The 18,133-nt window shown below is 32.5% G+C and overlaps 1 protein-coding gene across 2 annotated transcripts in view; it reads right to left on the bottom strand.

The window, feature by feature from the left end:
- Positions 1-2,745: 2,745 nt before the first annotated feature.
- The window catches only part of ZNF280D (zinc finger protein 280D), a 107,144-nt gene continuing 91,756 nt past the window's right edge, over positions 2,746-18,133 (bottom strand). For both annotated transcript variants that reach the window (XM_012728753.1, XM_012728752.1), the window contains 2 exons: positions 7,428-7,483; positions 2,746-4,672 (listed from right to left, as the gene is read on the bottom strand). In XM_012728753.1, the coding sequence (XP_012584207.1) occupies positions 4,057-4,672; positions 7,428-7,483 (672 nt within the window). In that variant the 3' untranslated portion in view covers positions 2,746-4,056. The remainder of the gene's footprint in view (positions 4,673-7,427; positions 7,484-18,133) is intronic.

Genomic DNA, 18,133 nt, shown 5'->3' with positions numbered 1-18,133 from the left:
ACTGGAGTTCTTTGTTCTTAAATACCTTGCCAAATGTATCTGATATTACAAGTGAAAAATGCTATTAACATTCTAATATCCAAAATCTTGCAATGGAGATTCAATTTAAGTATCTAATTTGTTCTTAATACTTCCAAGTATTCCATTACAATGCTTCTAATTATCGCAGTAAGTTTACCAAATCTTCCACCACAATACATCTTATATGACCATGCTTGCTGTGTTGACACCTAATAAATGCAATAAGGTTTACTTTATTTCAGGCTTTGTTTATGGCAGCACTCCATATTTAGGACTAAATCATACAAAGTAAGCTGCAGCATACAAAATTCCCTAGCAAGTTTAAAACAAAACAAAAAAAATGCTTATTTCTCCCTCCCACTACCTCCTCCTCTGAATAAAGATGGAGGATTATTGACAGTTCCTCAGTCACCTATCCTTAGGGAGCTACCACTATCTCAAATATGACAAATCACCATGTCAGAAGGAAAAGAGGATTCTAAAGAGTCTTAAATAACTAAATGCTCAAAATCAGAAGCCACTTCATTCACAACTCACTGGCCAGGAGCACATGGGCCAAACACTGGAAATATTTAATGAATTAACAGGAATGAATATCATTAGGTCCAAAAAAAAAAAAAAGTTAAATTTGCTTAAAGAGTCAAGAAGGAGAAAGCCAGATGAATAATTCTTAAACTTTTAGGACTTCACCATGAAACTAGCAGTTTTCCCTAAGTATTACAGTAAGAGAACTAAAATAAGTATGGGTATTTATTTTCCCAACTTAAAAACTTGAATACTCCTCAATTTAATAAAATGTACATTTAGAATTCTAGTATAGGGGCCCTCCCTGGTGGCGCAGCGGGTTAAAGTACAGCACTGAGAATCTAAAGCCGCTTCCGCATGAGTTCGATTCCCGTCTGCCCCGGAGATGACCACATGGCGTGGCAGACCTCCCCTGACCCGCCCGCTGCTCCCCTCAGCAGTGTACTTCATCGATCTGCCTGTTCTGTTCCCCACTCTGTCTCTGGTGAATCCTCTCACCCTCCACATCTCTGGCCTGTACCCCAGTTCCATATGAATAAATAAATAATTAAAAAAAATTAAAAATAAAAAATAAATTAAAAAAAAAAAGAATTCTAGTATAGGTATAAAATTTGTGTTACAAAATTTATGAACTAAGAGTGTTGCTGTAACCTTTATACAGTGAAATTAAAGAATGGGTTATAAAATTATGATACATCAGTAGAAAAATAGAGGGCAGGGGCTGACCCTTTTTCTAAGAATGCCAGACTAAAGCTTGTGGGCCATATGGTCTGTCATGTATAACTGAACAGTTTGTAGTGTTAAAGCTACAACAGACAATATGTAAATAAATGATATATTAATTTTCTAATAAAATTTTGTTTATAAAAACAGGTAGCCAATTTTGAGCCAATTTGCTATCTGGCCCTAATAAAAACAATTTAAAGTGTGTTTTTAAGGCAATGAGTAAAACAAATATTTTAAAGTTAAAAACTATAGCTTATAGTTTTTACAATATCCACGAATGACATGCTATACTTTAATATTTAAGGGATAACAGTCATTTTGAAAAAGAAGTTGGATTGTATGAATAACGCAATCAATTTTTCTGTTCCTTTGTTGGAAAATTCATATGACCCCCAAATTTACCCAGGATATTTTCTGGAAACCAAAATCCAAGACAATATCTGTGATCAGTAATTTTTCAGGCCATCAACATTGCCTTTATACTTTCAATTATAGCTTAATCCAAATCTTTTCAACGTCAAAGACTAAATTATACGCAGTGTATACTTTAAAATAATGAAAATGATCTTATAGTATTTTTTTAAAGTATCTAAAGGTTAACTTTAGTTAAGTGTAAAGTTAATTTCATCCAGGGTAGTTCAACAATCAGTCACAATTGTTGCTACAGCTGTTCAATGAAATATATCTTAATTTATAATTTTTAAATAAAGAACTAATTATTCCATGACTTTAAAACATCTACTTAACTTTTCACTGATTAACAAAATAATTTAAAAATGACTGGCTTATTATTTCAAAGGTTAAAAATAGGTGAATTAAGTGTTCCATTTCTTAGCAAATGAAAACAAGTCTTAGTGTTATAGTAATCTAGTAAAAATGGAACACTTAGTTATTTTTACTGCCTGCACAAACACACACACAACCATCCTGCTTTATCAAAGTCACTACAAGTAAATAGCCTTGGAGTAACAATTTTAAGGGAACTAAAATGACTGTATCAACCATTTCCATAACTATTATAAGTATATCTCTAAATCCCATGCTATTTTTTCTATAATTAAAATGAGTCTCTAATCCTTCCTTGAGGTAAAATCCCCCAAAATAAAAGAGATTGCTAGCTTTTCTTCTTTAAGTCCTCCATTCCATATGCATATAATCATTGTAGGAATAACAAATAAAACTACAATTAGTATCATAAATGGAAGGGGTATTTGCAAAAAGTGATTTATTTTTTAAAAAGATCATTCAATGTAAATACTGGGAATGATAGGTGTGGTAGGAAACACTAATTTTAGATTCAGATTAAATTAGATTCAAATCTCAGTCCCAATTTAAACTAAATCTTGTGTCAACTAAATACAGAATAAAATACTACCATTGTTTTTAACATGAAATTTCTTTAACTGTACAAGAATACAATTTTTTAATGTGTCAAAGGTATTCCAACTCAAGCCATTTTCTGAAAAATAAAAATTATTCAAGGACAGATTTTTATTGCAAATATTTACTCAAAAACTACTATATACAGCAGAAATTTCATAGCCACTTAAAACATTTAACACTCAGTGAAACAAAATTTAAGAATTCATAACACATTTTAAGTGAAAATGTAGTATTTAAATAAAATTTATTAGTACTTTAAAGCAAACTATTGCTATTCATAGTATTCCTTTCTATATCTATTATTTGGTAGGTGATTAAAAAAAACACAAAACAAATGAAAAGTTAATTTTGCAGCCATCTTATGGATAAATTAGGCTAACTATCCCAAACCATTTTTTTACACTACTGTTGTAGGCCCCATTTGAAGTTTCTATTTTACAGTTAAAAAAGAAGTCACTTAAATATGGCTGAATTCATGCCAGGACATGTTTTCAGTTTATAGATTCACAATAACTATATTATACTGTACTTTGGTTTTGTTTCTAGACCATTTTGGGGGTCTATTTCTAAAGATGATATTAAAGCAATATTGAAAGCATAAAGGCTACAGGAGTTTCAAGAATGAGTTTCTACTTTACACAACTTGTATATCCAGGGATTTCTGTACAACTTACACACTGACAAAAAGCACAAATATAAATTTATATTTTAATAATTTCACTTTCACTGAAAGTTTAATTAAGGTAAGCATACAGCCTGGCAGGCTAACACGTGTATGGAGGTACAGATTAAAATATTCTGTTTATATGCTTTTGACAGTCTGGAATGTTATATTAAATTGAAAATTGAATTAATGTTGATTCAAATTCTCACTGTATCAAAGAGTTTTATACCCTCAGCATGCTCCATTTACCAGCGTCATACTCAAAAGAAAGATTTCATTAATGCCAATCAGCCATTATTTAAAAATCAAAAATTCTCAAAATGTATGTAGTTTCCAAATCTCTTCCTTAAAGTTAACTGAAAGGTAAACAGGAATTTCAGCTTAGAACTTTAGGAGTTTCAAAGCTTTATTAATATAACTAATATTCTAATAATCAATTCATAGTAACAACAGTTGTTTCCTTGAAAACTGTTAGTGAGGCTTTTTCATTGGAAACTTAACTTTGATTAAAATCTGACTCATGTTTTAAACTTCTTGGAAATCCACAGTAATCTTGCTATTAGTGGTGAATTGATTTTTTTTTTTATAACCTATGTTTAACATATAGGTAAAGTATAATAACAACCTCCCTCACATTTTTCTCTCTCTGAACTCTACATCAGCACCGCTGAGCTCACCTGATAGCACTGCTCCAAATGCTCCTACCATTAATGTGCTAAAATTTAGAATGACTAATTTCAACTTATTTTTTTTTCATCTGCCACATCTATTGTTGTCTCTGTTATGCTAGGATTATTTTCTTCAAGAACATCATCTGTTGGATCAGACACTACTTCATCAGTCTTTGCTGAAGGTTCACCGCTACCTTTCTGAAGAATCTCTGTGGCTTCATACTCAAGTACTTCTGATGGAGTCAAAGGTTCCAAATGAACACTGCCCTGCTCACTAATGTCAGAACTACCAGATTCAGGTTCATCTCTTTTTCTCAAAAACTGATCAATGCTAACATCAGTAGGCATTAACCGCAAATCCTTAGAATTCTTCAAAGAAAAGCTAGCTTCACTGTAATTGTGATCTGTAATGTGATCACAAGAACTTGCGTTTTCTGAACTTTGGCACTTCTTCAATTCCATTCCCCGACAAATGTATTCTATTTGCTTTTCCTTTTCCACTTTATTTGCACCAATATTTGAATCACTGCTGAAGATATTCTTTGAGTCAGCTTCATGATCTTCACAAGAATCATTTTCCTTACTCAAAACTGTTAGGATTTCTTCATTTACTGTTGATGTGCTTTCAAATGAATTTGTATCATAACCATTTTTTTCTTCCTCTGAAGCTTTATCTTGTTTACTGAAAAAATAAAGCCATTTATTATATATTCTTTTATAATACTATGGGTTAGAATATCAAAATAAGGCATGCTCTAAAAAATTTTACAAGTCAGTACACTTGCTCACCAAAAAGAAAAAAAAAGCCAGATTCCCAGTTCTTGCTGTGATTTAGGAGGCAATCATTCTCTTAGGTAAGAGAATGAGAATTCCAGAGTTTCATTATTAAAAGGAAACCTGAGAAATCTACAGACTGGTTTTAGCAGTAATTATCATTATTTTCATTCGTTCGAATCCTTGTTTGTTTTAATAGCTTAATTTAAAATATCTAAAAGCATGTACCCTGAAAAAAAAAATTAAGCAAGTCTTCAATAACATTGTTTTGTTACAATGTCCATGAAAAAACCTGAAATGTCAGCCAATACAAAGAACAAAATAACATTTCTGAGGACCTATTATAGCACACTCATTTTGCTTGAAGTTGCAGTTTTCAAGAACTTATCCCCTGTTATGTGAACACTTAATGTTATGTAAATATATAATGTACATTCATACAGACATGTATCAGTATGTATATACATGTTATATGTGAGCACATCTATGAGCTTACTTTTACTCTAGTGTGTTAACAGAATTATTTAGTGAGTCACAAAACATAGAAAAGGTTTCTAAGAAGATCTCTAATGATTATATGTATCTATTTCTTCCTATGTTTTTGTTCTAATATGTCTTTTAAGACTTGTCTTGGCCCAATACCACAGGGCTTTAGCAATTACAGTACTTTATTATTAAATAGAGTAAGTTAAGTATGTTTTATTGACTCTTCTCCCTAATTTTAATAGTCTAAACTATAAAAACTATTTTTAAAATGCTTAAAATGGTGAATATTAAAACCACCCAGTATCCAACAATAGGTGATAGTTAAATAAATCATATTAATAAATCAAATAATATAAAACTTTAAACTCTGGGGCCCTCCCTGGTAGCGCAGCGGGTTAAAGCACAGAACTGAGAAGCTAAAGCCACTTCCGCATGAGTTTGATCCCCACCTGCCCCGGAGGTGACCACATGGCGAGGCAGATCTCTCCTGACCTGCCCGCTGCTTCCCTCGGCAGTGTACTTCATTGATCTGTCTGTTCTGCTCCCCTCTCTGTCTCTGGTGAATCCTCTCAACCTCCACATCTCTGGCCTGAACCCCAGTTCCATATGAATAAATAAATCTTTAAAAAAAAAAAACAACTTTAAACTCTGTCAGTTTTCAACCAAATCCCATCATTAAGTTCTACTAAACATTCATTAATACTTGTAATATGACCTATCAAGCAAGTCGCTAACATATTATTTTCTATCTCTTCATTCGGTCCTATACATTTCTTATTTTTATTACTGTGAATAAACTCATCCATTATATTCTGTAATTACATGCTATTGGTATATCCAAAAGATTCTGATTTTTATACCTACCTATTTTAATTACTACTGGCATTACTTTCAATCATTCTTAGAGCATCTGCTTGGACTTTATCATATGCAAATATTTATAACACTTTCTTCATTTATATTTGCATAATTCATATCATATTCATATTTCATTGGACAAACTACCATTCACAGAAAATGCTGTATAATACAGAGGTGATTAGTCTGTCTTTTCCCACTTACTTACTTGAATTTTTGGTAACTTTATCCTACCAGAAATCTAGCAAAAATGCTAGATGAAGAAAGGGCTACATAATTTTTTCAGTGAATTTTAAGACACACCATCATAAGATCTTGTTTGATACTTTACTCTTTTAGGGGCAACAGATTAATTTATCTTATCAAACAAAGAGGCATCCTACTGTAAAATATACAATAAAGACAGAAATGGGTAATTTACTTAATTTAAAAGAAAAATTATCTGGAATAAAGTTCCATAAAAAATGACTAATTATGGTAATGACACATGGGTGAATTAGTGGTGGGAAGCCCACGGGGATTACAACGGAGATAGAAAAAGGCACAAAATGATGTAAAAATAAACTATTATTTTTTTTAAAACAATGACTTAATTCTTTCCATTTGCAACATGATGAATAGAACCAGAAGAGGAAGTGAAAAGGAAAAAGACAATTATCAGAAGGTTTAATTTATATGTGAAACAACACAAAGGGCCAAACCAATAACAAGTCCTAGATGAAGGATGAAGGGTAAACTGTGGAGCAAGTCTAATAGACTATGGTGGTGAGTGTAGTGTGCTGACATACAACTGAAGAGGTATGACCCCATAACTCTCAATCACATATAGTGTTATAAGCCAAAGTTGCATCAATAGAACACATTTTTAAATGTGAAATGGCTCATCTTCTTTAGTGTTCTACCTAAGCATTAAATTTTCAAAAATCAGTCTCTCAATTTTTAAACTTTTATGTTGACATTCCATCAAAGATGTAAACTTACACCTTTTTGAACAAAAATACTTTCAAAAATTTTTACTTATTTACAGTAACTGTCCCATTATCACAACTTTTCATTCAATTAAAATGTTAATATTTTATTGACAATAACTTAACCTAACAAATGATAAAAAGTACACGTTTATAAGATTTCTGAATTAAGGATCTATAATATGTTTGTGTTATATTAAAATGTCAACCTTTTATTTTTGATTAAGCCATTACTAAAAGCAACGCAGTTTGAAAAATTTAAATAGCCTGTGTTACATAACTGAAATAACGCAGCTCAAGCATCTTTCTACATACTTGAATTTCCAGAGATTCAGTAGAATTTTCCCTTACCTTTCAGAATGTGATGTTTCTGTTTCTCCTTCAATCATATTAGGTTTTGCACTTTCCTGAAATAAATAAATAATATTTTCTTTAATTTTCATGACTAAACTTAAATCATTTTTACTATACTAAACTTTCTTCATTAGAGGAACTTAAGTGAACAATAACTTCAATCTAAAGTATGTTCTGGGCCCTCCCTGGTGGCGCAATGGGTTCAAGCACAGTCGCTTCATCATGTTTCATCACCCAGGGTGATCCACAGGCCATGGCAGACCTCTCCTGACTTGCCTGCTGCTCACCTCAGAAGTGTACTTCATCAATCTGCCTGTTCTATTCCTCCACTCTATCTCTGGTGAATCTCCTCATCACCTCTGCACCTCTGGCCTGTACCCCAGTTCTATATGCATAAATAAATAAATCTTTAAAAAAATGCTCTATAATAATTCTTATAATTAAAAGCAGGATTAAAAAAAATACTGTTTAAAAACCCACATAAGAATTTCATTGTACCAAAGTTTTGAATCAAGATCATAAAGCAGTTATCCAGTTATAACAATATCTGCTTTGCTGAGACTTTAAAATGAGCCATAATTACTACTTGAAAAGAAAACTAGTAAAACACAACTTTAACTCGAATAACAAGCTGCATCCATGGTATTTTATACATGCACATAAAGAGAGCAGACACTTAAATAAAACATTTCTGAAATGGTGAGTTCACATTTGGAGTCATGGTAACCCTTCCACTGGCGAATCAAGTGACAGTAAATGATAGACAAATGAAAATTTGTGCTTATTTCATGTTTCATAGAGTAGGAAAGAATCTGTTAAAATGTCAGTATGCTACTGGCCACACTGACTGCTAAATGCCCTTTCCTCACCTCATACAACAGGTACATATCCTTTTCCTTACCACAGAAGCTAAAATAAAGGTTAATTTTCTGAACTAGAGACAGTCTAGACTTGTGAACACAAAAGATGATAAAGGCAGGGACGGGGTACAGAAAGAGAACAGAACGAAGTGAACAAAGGGTCTCAACTCCCTTTCCCCAACTGCATCGCAGAAGTCCAGCAACCAGAACATCAATCTTATTCTACACCCACCACTTCCAACTGAAATCTAGATTATTCCCTGGAAACAATTATCAACCCCAAAGATAAGATTTCCCACAATGACTGTAAGCACATCTTCCCCACCAAAGAGTCAGTCAGCTCAGTCCCTGATTTTCCGATGTTAAAAGTCTAAGCAATTCCCATGCAGACTGTGCAGGGAGTCTATGTTAGAAGTTCTCCAAGTATGGTTCCCAGACACCTGGGGTCTCTAAGATATTCCAGGAGGTGAGGTTGAAATTCTTGGTACAGAAGCAATAGTGAGAAAAAATGCCATTAGCTTAACATGGAATGAAAGCATAGTAAATTGCAACATTTTAAAAATAAAGTATTCTGAGCAATTTTTTAACAAACAAAAAATATACATTCTTTTAACTTCAGAAAATGAAATGAGGTACAGGAAAGGAAAATAAATAAATCATTGCATGCTTTCTGGCTGAGAATACAACTATGCTGTATTCAGCACTTGTTAACAACTTTTTAGAAAACTGAGGTTAAAGAAAAAAATGCATACCTTTATAAAGAAGTTTTGGTACATTTCCCTATAAAGTAGTTTTGATATGTTTCCCTTTTTTCTACTGTGGTAAAAGGCACACAACAGACTTTACCATCTCAACAACCTTTAAGTGTATACTTGAGTGGTAATAAATACATTCACATTGTTGTGCAAAAATCACTAAGTATGAATTGTGCAACATCCACATTGTTGTATATCCATTCCTGTTATTTTTTCACTTTGTAAAACTGAAATGCTCTATCCACTTAATTGCTCCCTTTCCCCAGTCCATAGAAACCTCCACTATACTTTGTTGTTATGAGGCTAAGTGCCTCATGTAAGCTGAACCCTAAGTATTTGTCTTGTGACTGCCAAATTTAACATAGCCTAATGTCCTCAAGATTAATCCATGTTGTAGCATATTGTGTAATTTATTTACCTTTTTATGGTTAAGTAATATTCCAATATTGTATTATATACATTAGCGTATCGATGGATACTTGGATTAACTGTGTATTTTAGCTATTATGAATAATATGGCTATGAAAACGTGTAGACAAATATGTCTTCGAGACACTGCTTTCAGTTCTTTTGGGTATATAACCAGAAGTGGAATTGCTGGATCATAAACATTTAAAAGCAATTGCAATACAGAGGCTGTATCAATATAGATTCCCATCAACAGCACATGGGAGTTCCAAATTCTCCACATCTTCATCAATATTGTTTTTTTGATAGCAGTCATTCTAATGGCTTTTCCTTGCAGTTTTGAATAGTATTTCCCTAATGGTTTATGATATTGCAGATCTTTCTGACTATCCATGCCTCTGGACATTCTCTGGAGAAATAACTATTTGAATGCTTTATCTACACTTGAATCAGATTTATTGAGTTTCTTTTTTTTAAAGATTTATTTATTCATATAGAACTGGGGTACAGGCCAGAGATGTGGAGGGTGAGAGGATTCACCAGAGACAGAGTGGGGAGCACAACAGGCAGATCGACGAAGTACACTGCTGAGAGGAGCAGCAGGCGGGTCAGGAGAGGTCTGCCTGGCCATGTGGATCTCCTCCAGGGCAGGCGGGGATCCAACTCATGCGGAAGTGGCTTAAGCTTCTTTGTGCTATGCTTTAACCCACTTTGCCACCAGGGAGGGCCTGATAATGAGTTTTAAGGAGTCTCTATGTACTCTCTTAATCCTTTACCAGATATGTGATTTACAAATATACTTTCTCATTATGTGTGTTGCTTATTGTTCTTTGGATAGTGTATTATGATATACAAATTTTCAAAGTTTTCCTGAAGTCTATTTTGTCTAATTTTTTGTTGTCTGTGCCTTTGGTGTGCTAATCAAGTAACTGTCAAGCCCAATGTCATGGTGCATTTATCCAACATTTTCTGCCAAGACCTTTGTTTTAGATTTTAACCCATTTTTTAGTTAATGTTTGTAAATGTTATTACTTATGTAACTGAGGGTCCAACTTCATTCTTTTACATATGACATTCAGTTTTCCCAGCATGATTTATTGAAAAGACTGTCCTTTCCCCACTGGTCTTGGCTATTTCTGTCCTATTCATTCCAGTGATCTATCTATCTTTATACCAATACCACCTATTTTGATTACTGTAGTTTTGTATTGTTTTAAAATCAAAGTGTGATTTCTTCAGTTTTGTTCTTTTTCAAAATTGTTTTAGTTACTTGGGGTCCCTTGAAATTCCAAATAAATTTTAGAATGAACATTTTTATTCCTGAAAAAAGAAAATGTCTTTGGGAATTTCAGTGGTATTTCAACGAATCTGTAAACTGCTTTGTAGTAGACATTTTCCATGTATCTTCAATTTCTTTCAGAAAGACTTTACAGTTTTTTTTTGTACAAATCTTTTAGCTCCTTGTTAATTCCTAAGTGTTTTATACTATTTTAATGCTATTTTAAATGGAATTGTTTTTATAATTTCCTTTTCAGCTCATGGTTTACAGAAATGCAACTGATTTTTGTGTAGTGACTTTGTATCCTTTGTTGAATTCATTAATTAGTGCTAACCATTTCTTTATGGAATCTTTAGAGTTCTCTAGATAAAGGTATATCTGCAAACTGATTGGTTTTTTTCTTTTACAATATGTATTTCCTTTTTTTCTTTTCTAGACTAACTGCTATGCCAAGAATTTTCCAGCACTGTGTTGAAATGTGGTAAAAATGGGCATCTTTGTCTGTTCATCTTAAAGGAAAAAATTTCAGTTTTTCACTACTGAGTACACTGTTCATTTTCATGTCTTTCATTGTGTTGATGCAGTTTCTTTTTATTCCTAGGTTGTTGAGGAATTTTGCATAAATGTTCATAAAGAATATTGTCTACAGTTTTCTTATGTCTTTTTTTCTCTTTGGCAGCAGGGTAAAACTAGTCCCATATAATAAGGAAGGGTTCCATCCTCTTCAATTTTTTGGAAGAGTTTGTAATGGACTGATACTGGATCTTCTTTAAATGTTTGGTAGACTTCACTATCATCAGATGGAACCCAACAGCTCCACAGTCTTTCTTTGTTAGACTTTTGTTACCAACCAAACTCCTTACAAGTTATTGGTTTATTTCTTTGTGAGTTAGTCCTGGTAGTTTGTATTTCTAGGAATTAATTTTTGCATAGAGGTTATCCAATTTTGCTGTAAAATTGTTCTTAGCACTCTCATTTTCTGTAGGATAATAGTAATGTTTGTTCTGATTTTAGAAATTTGAAGTTTTATATTCATCTTGCTAAAGGTTTGTTAAATATACATTCTACAACAAAATTTTGTTGATCTCTGATTAACCAACTTTTGCTTTCATTTGTTTTGTTTTTTCTCTATTTCATTTATATCTACTCTAATATTCTTATTTTCTTTCTGTTCACTTAGTTTATTTTTTAGTTCCAAAAGCTGCAGTCTATTCTAGATCTCGTTTTTTAAATAAACATTTAGTTATGTTTTCCTATTTATTCAATTTCACTATGTCCCATGAATACAGATATGTGCTTTATTTTCATTCTTATCTAAGGATTTTCTAATTTCCCTTATGATTTGTTTTAATCCACTTGCTATTAAAAAGGTGATGTTTAATTTCCACAATCTTGTGAATTTTCCAGTTTCCCTTTTTTGTTATTGACTTATGAAATTTCATCCCCCCAATTTTTTTTATCTTTTAAAATCTATTCAGACTTAGTAATTGGCTTAAAATTGGTATAGTTGAAGGCCCTCCTGGTAGCACAATAGGTAAGGACACAGCACTGCAAGCTCACTGCGGCTTCAATGGAGTTTGATCCACCAACCAAAAGTGACCCATGTGGCATGACAGATCTATCCTGACCCGTTGATCTGGCTGTTCTGCCCCCACTCTGTCTCTGGTGAATGCTCTCACCACCCCTTTATCTCTGGCCTGTACCCCAGCTCTGATGAATGTTCTGTGTTTGTTAGATATAGCTTATTGTGTTAAAAGCTCTTTATTTACTTTTGTCATGTTTGAATATTCTATCAACTTTTGCAAGTAGAATGTTAAATGGATATAGAAATGCAACTGTTATTGTATAAGTCTATTTTCCTATTCAATTCTGTCAGGTTTGGTTCATATATTTTGGTAGTCTGTCATGAGATATGTAAATGTTCATATTTTATGTCTCCTTGCTCTAGTTAATGTTTTATTAATAAAAAGTGTCATGTGCCACATAACTATGTTTTAGTCATTATCGAATCATATATATGATGATGGTGGTCTCAAGTGCAGCCCAGGGATACAGTACAGGAAACTATATGATTTAAGTAAGTACACCCCATAATGTTCACACAACAAAAATACCTAACAATGCAATTTTTAGGATAAAAATTGTCTAGTAAGTGACACGACTAAAATGTACTTTTTCTTTAGTAACCTTCACTAATTTAAAGTCTATTTTCTCTGATTTTAGTAAACTCAACTTGCTCTTTTGAGCACTATTGGAATGTATTTTCTTCCATTCGCTTTCAACTTATTATGTCATTGAGTCACAAATGAGACTCCTATAGATGTATAATTGGATCTTGTGTTTGTAGTCATCCTGTCAACCTGTCTTTTGATTAGTGCTTAACCATTTAATTTAAATTAATTACTACTAGAAGGGACTTCTGTCACTTAAAAAAATATGTCTCTGAAATACAGTTTTTAAAAATATAGCATTTTTTGGGGGAGATGCTCATTTCTGTATCATGGACTTCTTTTATGTTCACTTAACTTTTTGTAGTGAAATGTATCAATTCCCTTCTCAGTTTCCTTTGTATATATTTTACAGGATTTTTTTCTTTGTAATTACTGTGGGGATTAAAATTAATACCTCAGAGTTATAGTATTCTAATTTGAATTTTTCTGGCTTAACTTCAATAACAAGCAAAAAATCTTCTCATTTACAGCTCCAACTTTATCAGTTTCTGTTGAAGATATTACAAAATTACAATTTTATACATTCGTAACACATAAACTAGTAATTTTTCTAAATGCATTGGTCTTATAAATTATATAGAAAATAAGATGTAACTACAAACCAAAGTTACAGTAATACCAACTTTAACACTAATAATTATTCTATTTCCCTTTAAATGTTTTCACCTGATTCATGTAAAAACTAATATGTACCATTTTTACGATACCAGCTTTTATACTTGTCTATACTTACCTTTATTGTTATCTTTATTTCTCCATTCACCTTCAAGTTACTGTGTAACTTGGATTACTGTGTAATCCTTTCACTTCAACTTGCCGAACTCCCTTGAACATTTCTTGGTGGATAGGTACAGTGGACACAAAATCCCGCAATTTAGATTTATATGAGATTGTCTTAATTTCTCCCTTACTTTTGATGGAGTTTAGCCAGACACAGGATTTTTTATTTTTTTTTTTCCCTGTTACAACTTTGAATATATGAACCCATTACCTTCTGGTCTTCAATTTCTGAACAGAAATCTGTTGCAAATATTACTAAGAATTCTTTGTATGTGATGATTCTTTTCTCTCTTGCTGCTTTAAAGATTCATTATTTTTGGCTATAATCTGTCTCAGTGTGGGTCTCTTTGAGATCACCTAACTTGGATTTCCTTGTTCTTCTTGGATTGTTAATATTTCTGTCTTTCATCACATTTGGGATTTTTTTTTAGTTGTTATTTCTCCGGATATTCTCTCTGAACCCTTTTCTTTTCTTTCTGGAACTCTCACAATATATATGTTGGGTATCTGATAGTGTCTTGTTTCCTTGTTTCTCAAATTTAATAATTCCCATTATCCTACCTTCCATTTGCTTAATTTCTGTCTGCTCAAATCTGCCTTTTTCATGTTTAGTTACTATATTTTTCAGCTCCGGAAAATTTTTTGTTTTCTAAATCTTTATTAATATTTCCATTTTGTTCACATTATTTTCTTGACTTTCTCCACATATTCCTTTAGTTTGCTGAGCATTTTTAAGACAGTAGTTTTAATATCACTGTCTAGTATATTTGAGACTAGGTCTTGAATTTTCACTAACAGTTTTTTTTTTTTCCTTTGAATGGATCACATTTGCCTGTTTCTATGCCTTGTGATATTCTGTTGAACATTGGACATTTGAAATTAAGCATGTGGTAACTTTGAGAATCAGATTCTCACCCTTCCCAAGTGTTGTTTTATTGTTTTTGTTTTCTGATTGTTGAAAGCTATCTTCTGTTCTCAGGATCAGCCTGAGGTATAAGCTTAAGGTCTTCTCAGGTCTTTTGGGTCTTACCCTGGGCATGTGTAATATTTTCTAATTTTTCCCATATAAGCAGTTGTTTTTGAATATACTAGTCTTTAATATCTGGCTCCTGAAAGGGGAAAAAACAAACAATTGGAGGGTAAGGGACACTGTCCTTTTATATCCTCTAAGTTACTTCACTGAGAGGGGGAGGGACCTGACATAATGGAGGGAAGTTACTTTGTAACTGTGATCAAGACCACCAATTTCTGATTAAAGCACAGATCTCCAATACATGGAGGACAGGATTCATTTTGCAAACCCTGGCTCCTATAGAGTTTGTGTTAAGTTGCTCCAGGAACATACGTACAGCTAGCTGTCATGTGATTGTCATGGAGGAGGGGAAAAGAACAGTTAGTAACTATTGTAATAAGAACTTAAATTAACCAAAATCAATTGCAATTTGCCATCCAAGTCTTTCTCCAGAAGTTGGAAGCCTTCAACATACTAGAGTTCTAAAACAATTTGATTAGATAAATTCTGCCTCTGCAACTGTCTGCATGGGAAGACATGTTCCTGATGTTTCCTATTTTGTCATCTATCTTTCCCCCAGAACATTATAGTAGTTAAAAAATACTGAAAACCGGGTCCTTCCTGGTGGCGCAGAGGGTTAAAGCACAGCACTAAGAAGCTTAAGCCACTTCTGCATGAGTTCGATTCCCACCTGCCCCGGAGGTGACCACATGGCGGAGATCCACATAGTGAGGCAGACCTCTCCTGACCCACCCGCTGCTCCCCTCAGCAGTGTGCTTCATCGATCCACCTGCTCTGCTCCTCACTCTGTCTCTGGTGAATCCTCTCACCCTCTGCATCTCTGGCCTGTACCCTAGTTCTGTACGAATAAATAAATCTTAAAAAAAAATACTGAAAACCTGAAAAATAGGTGTATTAAACTCACAAAAGTAGTTGGTTTGAATACTTTAATACTACAAAGCCAAAAATATATTATTTAACTTTCCTGGTTTTAATGGTAGAAAAATAATAATAGTATTTTCAGAATGTACTTATTTTTCCTATCTTGTTTCTGATTAAGCAAATTGCTATGTTTAATAATTTGAATTGAACAGTAAGTATAAATAATTTCCAATTAATGTCACTTTACTTAAACAGTAGCATCCTCTTTTGCAGGATGCTACTGTGGATAGCTATTGTTTTAAAATTCTGAATACTACTTTGTTAATAAGTTTTAGATCTAAACGTACTGTTATTTTGTACCCTGTTATTACTATTATCTATTATCTGTTGCTTTAAATGATTCCACATGAAAATTTCTAAAGAGCTTAAATCATCACTTTATTTAAGAGGTGAATCAATAGCACTTTTTGTAAATCATACATATTTATATAAAATAACTTCTGTAGTTTAAAATTGAAAATCTAACCATCTAATTTTTATATACTATTTCAAATATAAAATTAGGACTTTTCGAGCCTTACTATCTGTTTCATAAGCACTTTACCCATAGTTATTGATAATCTCAGTGACACATGCATTTCCAATTTGTCTTTTTCTTTTTCACTGATTTTCAAGCTGAGGAATAATATTACACATTTACTACTCAAGTTTTACATTTGAACATGCTTCCAAAATTACTGCCTCTCATTTTATTGAACATGCAGTTTTGTATATAAACACATCTTTGACTAGAGCTTTCTTAATTTTTTTCACTTTGTTGAAAATACTGTTACATCCAGATAACTGTGTTAAAAGTTGTATACATTTGTATCAAGATGCTTGCAACTTCAGCATAATTTATTTTGACATTTGATATTATATCTTTTCATATTTGATAAACATCTTTAATTTGTGTGCAAAGTATCTTGATTACATTTAATCTCTATCCCTATTAGTTGTCTGTATGTAATCTTAATATTTTTTAAGAAGAGGCAAGATCATTCCATCTGCTTACTGAATTACCCTGCTCCCCAAAATATTTATCCTTCTTACACTACTAAAAAAGATGATCACATTTGAATTCACAGATGTAGAATTTTTTATACTAAATTATGATTATGAACTGAGCAAGACACAAATTTGGCATAATTAGTTTTTTGGAAGAAATACTGGCTTGTACATTCTCATATACATCTGCCATATTGTCACAGTGTCAAAAAATGACAAATCAAGAAAATAAAACATGATTATATTATTTAGAAATATAAAGATGAATATTAGATCAGACTGCTAGAAGAGTTGAAAATAGCTGCCTCTAAAGAGTTGAATAGAAAGGATGGGGCAGATAAGTCACTATTTTTATGATAAAAAGTTTTGTATAGATTAACTTTTAATTTTATAAAAGAATAATTTTACAAACCTGAAAAACATGTCCTAAAAAAAAAAAGCAGCAACAACAACTAACAAAAACACCCCAAACCCTAAAAATTCTTTATAGATAACCCATGTAGGTCTACAGGAAAGAGTCTAGAACTAATTTGCCATTTCGCTATTCAAGCAACAAGTAACCTCTATTCCACATATATATGCAGTGGTTTGAATTTCAAGAAAAATACTAAGAGAGAAAAATCTCAAAGTAACCCATGCATACCTAGTACACTTAAGGATAGGGAAACAATTTATTTTTTTATCCATATAAAGGTTTCTGAAGATATTATTAAATATTCCCTAACAGTGAAGAAAGAAAGGAAGGAGAAAGACTTTTACACCTAAACTAATCTTATCCCCTACATCAGCTATAAAGAAACTACATCTAACTATCAGCCTGGAGGGGAGGAGTCATGATATAGACACAGTTAACAGAAAGAAAAAAAATGCAGTGTTGCAGTACATAGAATATAGGGTAGGAATATAATATGCTGTTTTAGGAATGACTGTATAATATGAATTCAAAATACATCTAGTAAATGAAAGATATTAATTTTCAAAGAGTCAATGTAAAATTAAAATGAGAGAGTGGTAGCAAGAAAATATTACTGGGTTTTGATAACAATGATTCCATTACAATGTTTCTGTTCAAAAAATTAAAAATTAACGCAAACTATATACACCATATCACATGTGTGTGTGCTTAAAAACCCCAAATTTATTCAAGGTAATCTCCATATCACCATATGGTCTTGAACTAATACATACACCATTATTGTACTTTGTGGCTTTTAATTCACTATGGCTTCCTTTAACTCCGCAGTTAAAAATTTAGCAGTCTGCTACAATTATTAGCAAAATTCTTTTTTTATAATAAAAAAAATAAACAGGAATTTTGCCTCATGTATGAAAGGATGGTTTCAGGTGACACAGATGAAATAGGGCAATAAAAAGAATCTGAGGGTTTGACATGGACCAGAGACATTCTGTGGGGGTGGAGTGGGGAATGGGACCAAAAACGGGGGGGGG

Source organism: Condylura cristata, unplaced genomic scaffold (assembly GCF_000260355.1).
Source record: "Condylura cristata isolate star-nosed mole 26May11 unplaced genomic scaffold, ConCri1.0 scaffold00023, whole genome shotgun sequence".
NCBI lineage: Eukaryota > Metazoa > Chordata > Mammalia > Eulipotyphla > Talpidae > Condylura > Condylura cristata.
Note: the sequence above shows the minus strand (reverse complement) of the source record. Positions and strands in the feature narration are given on the sequence as shown.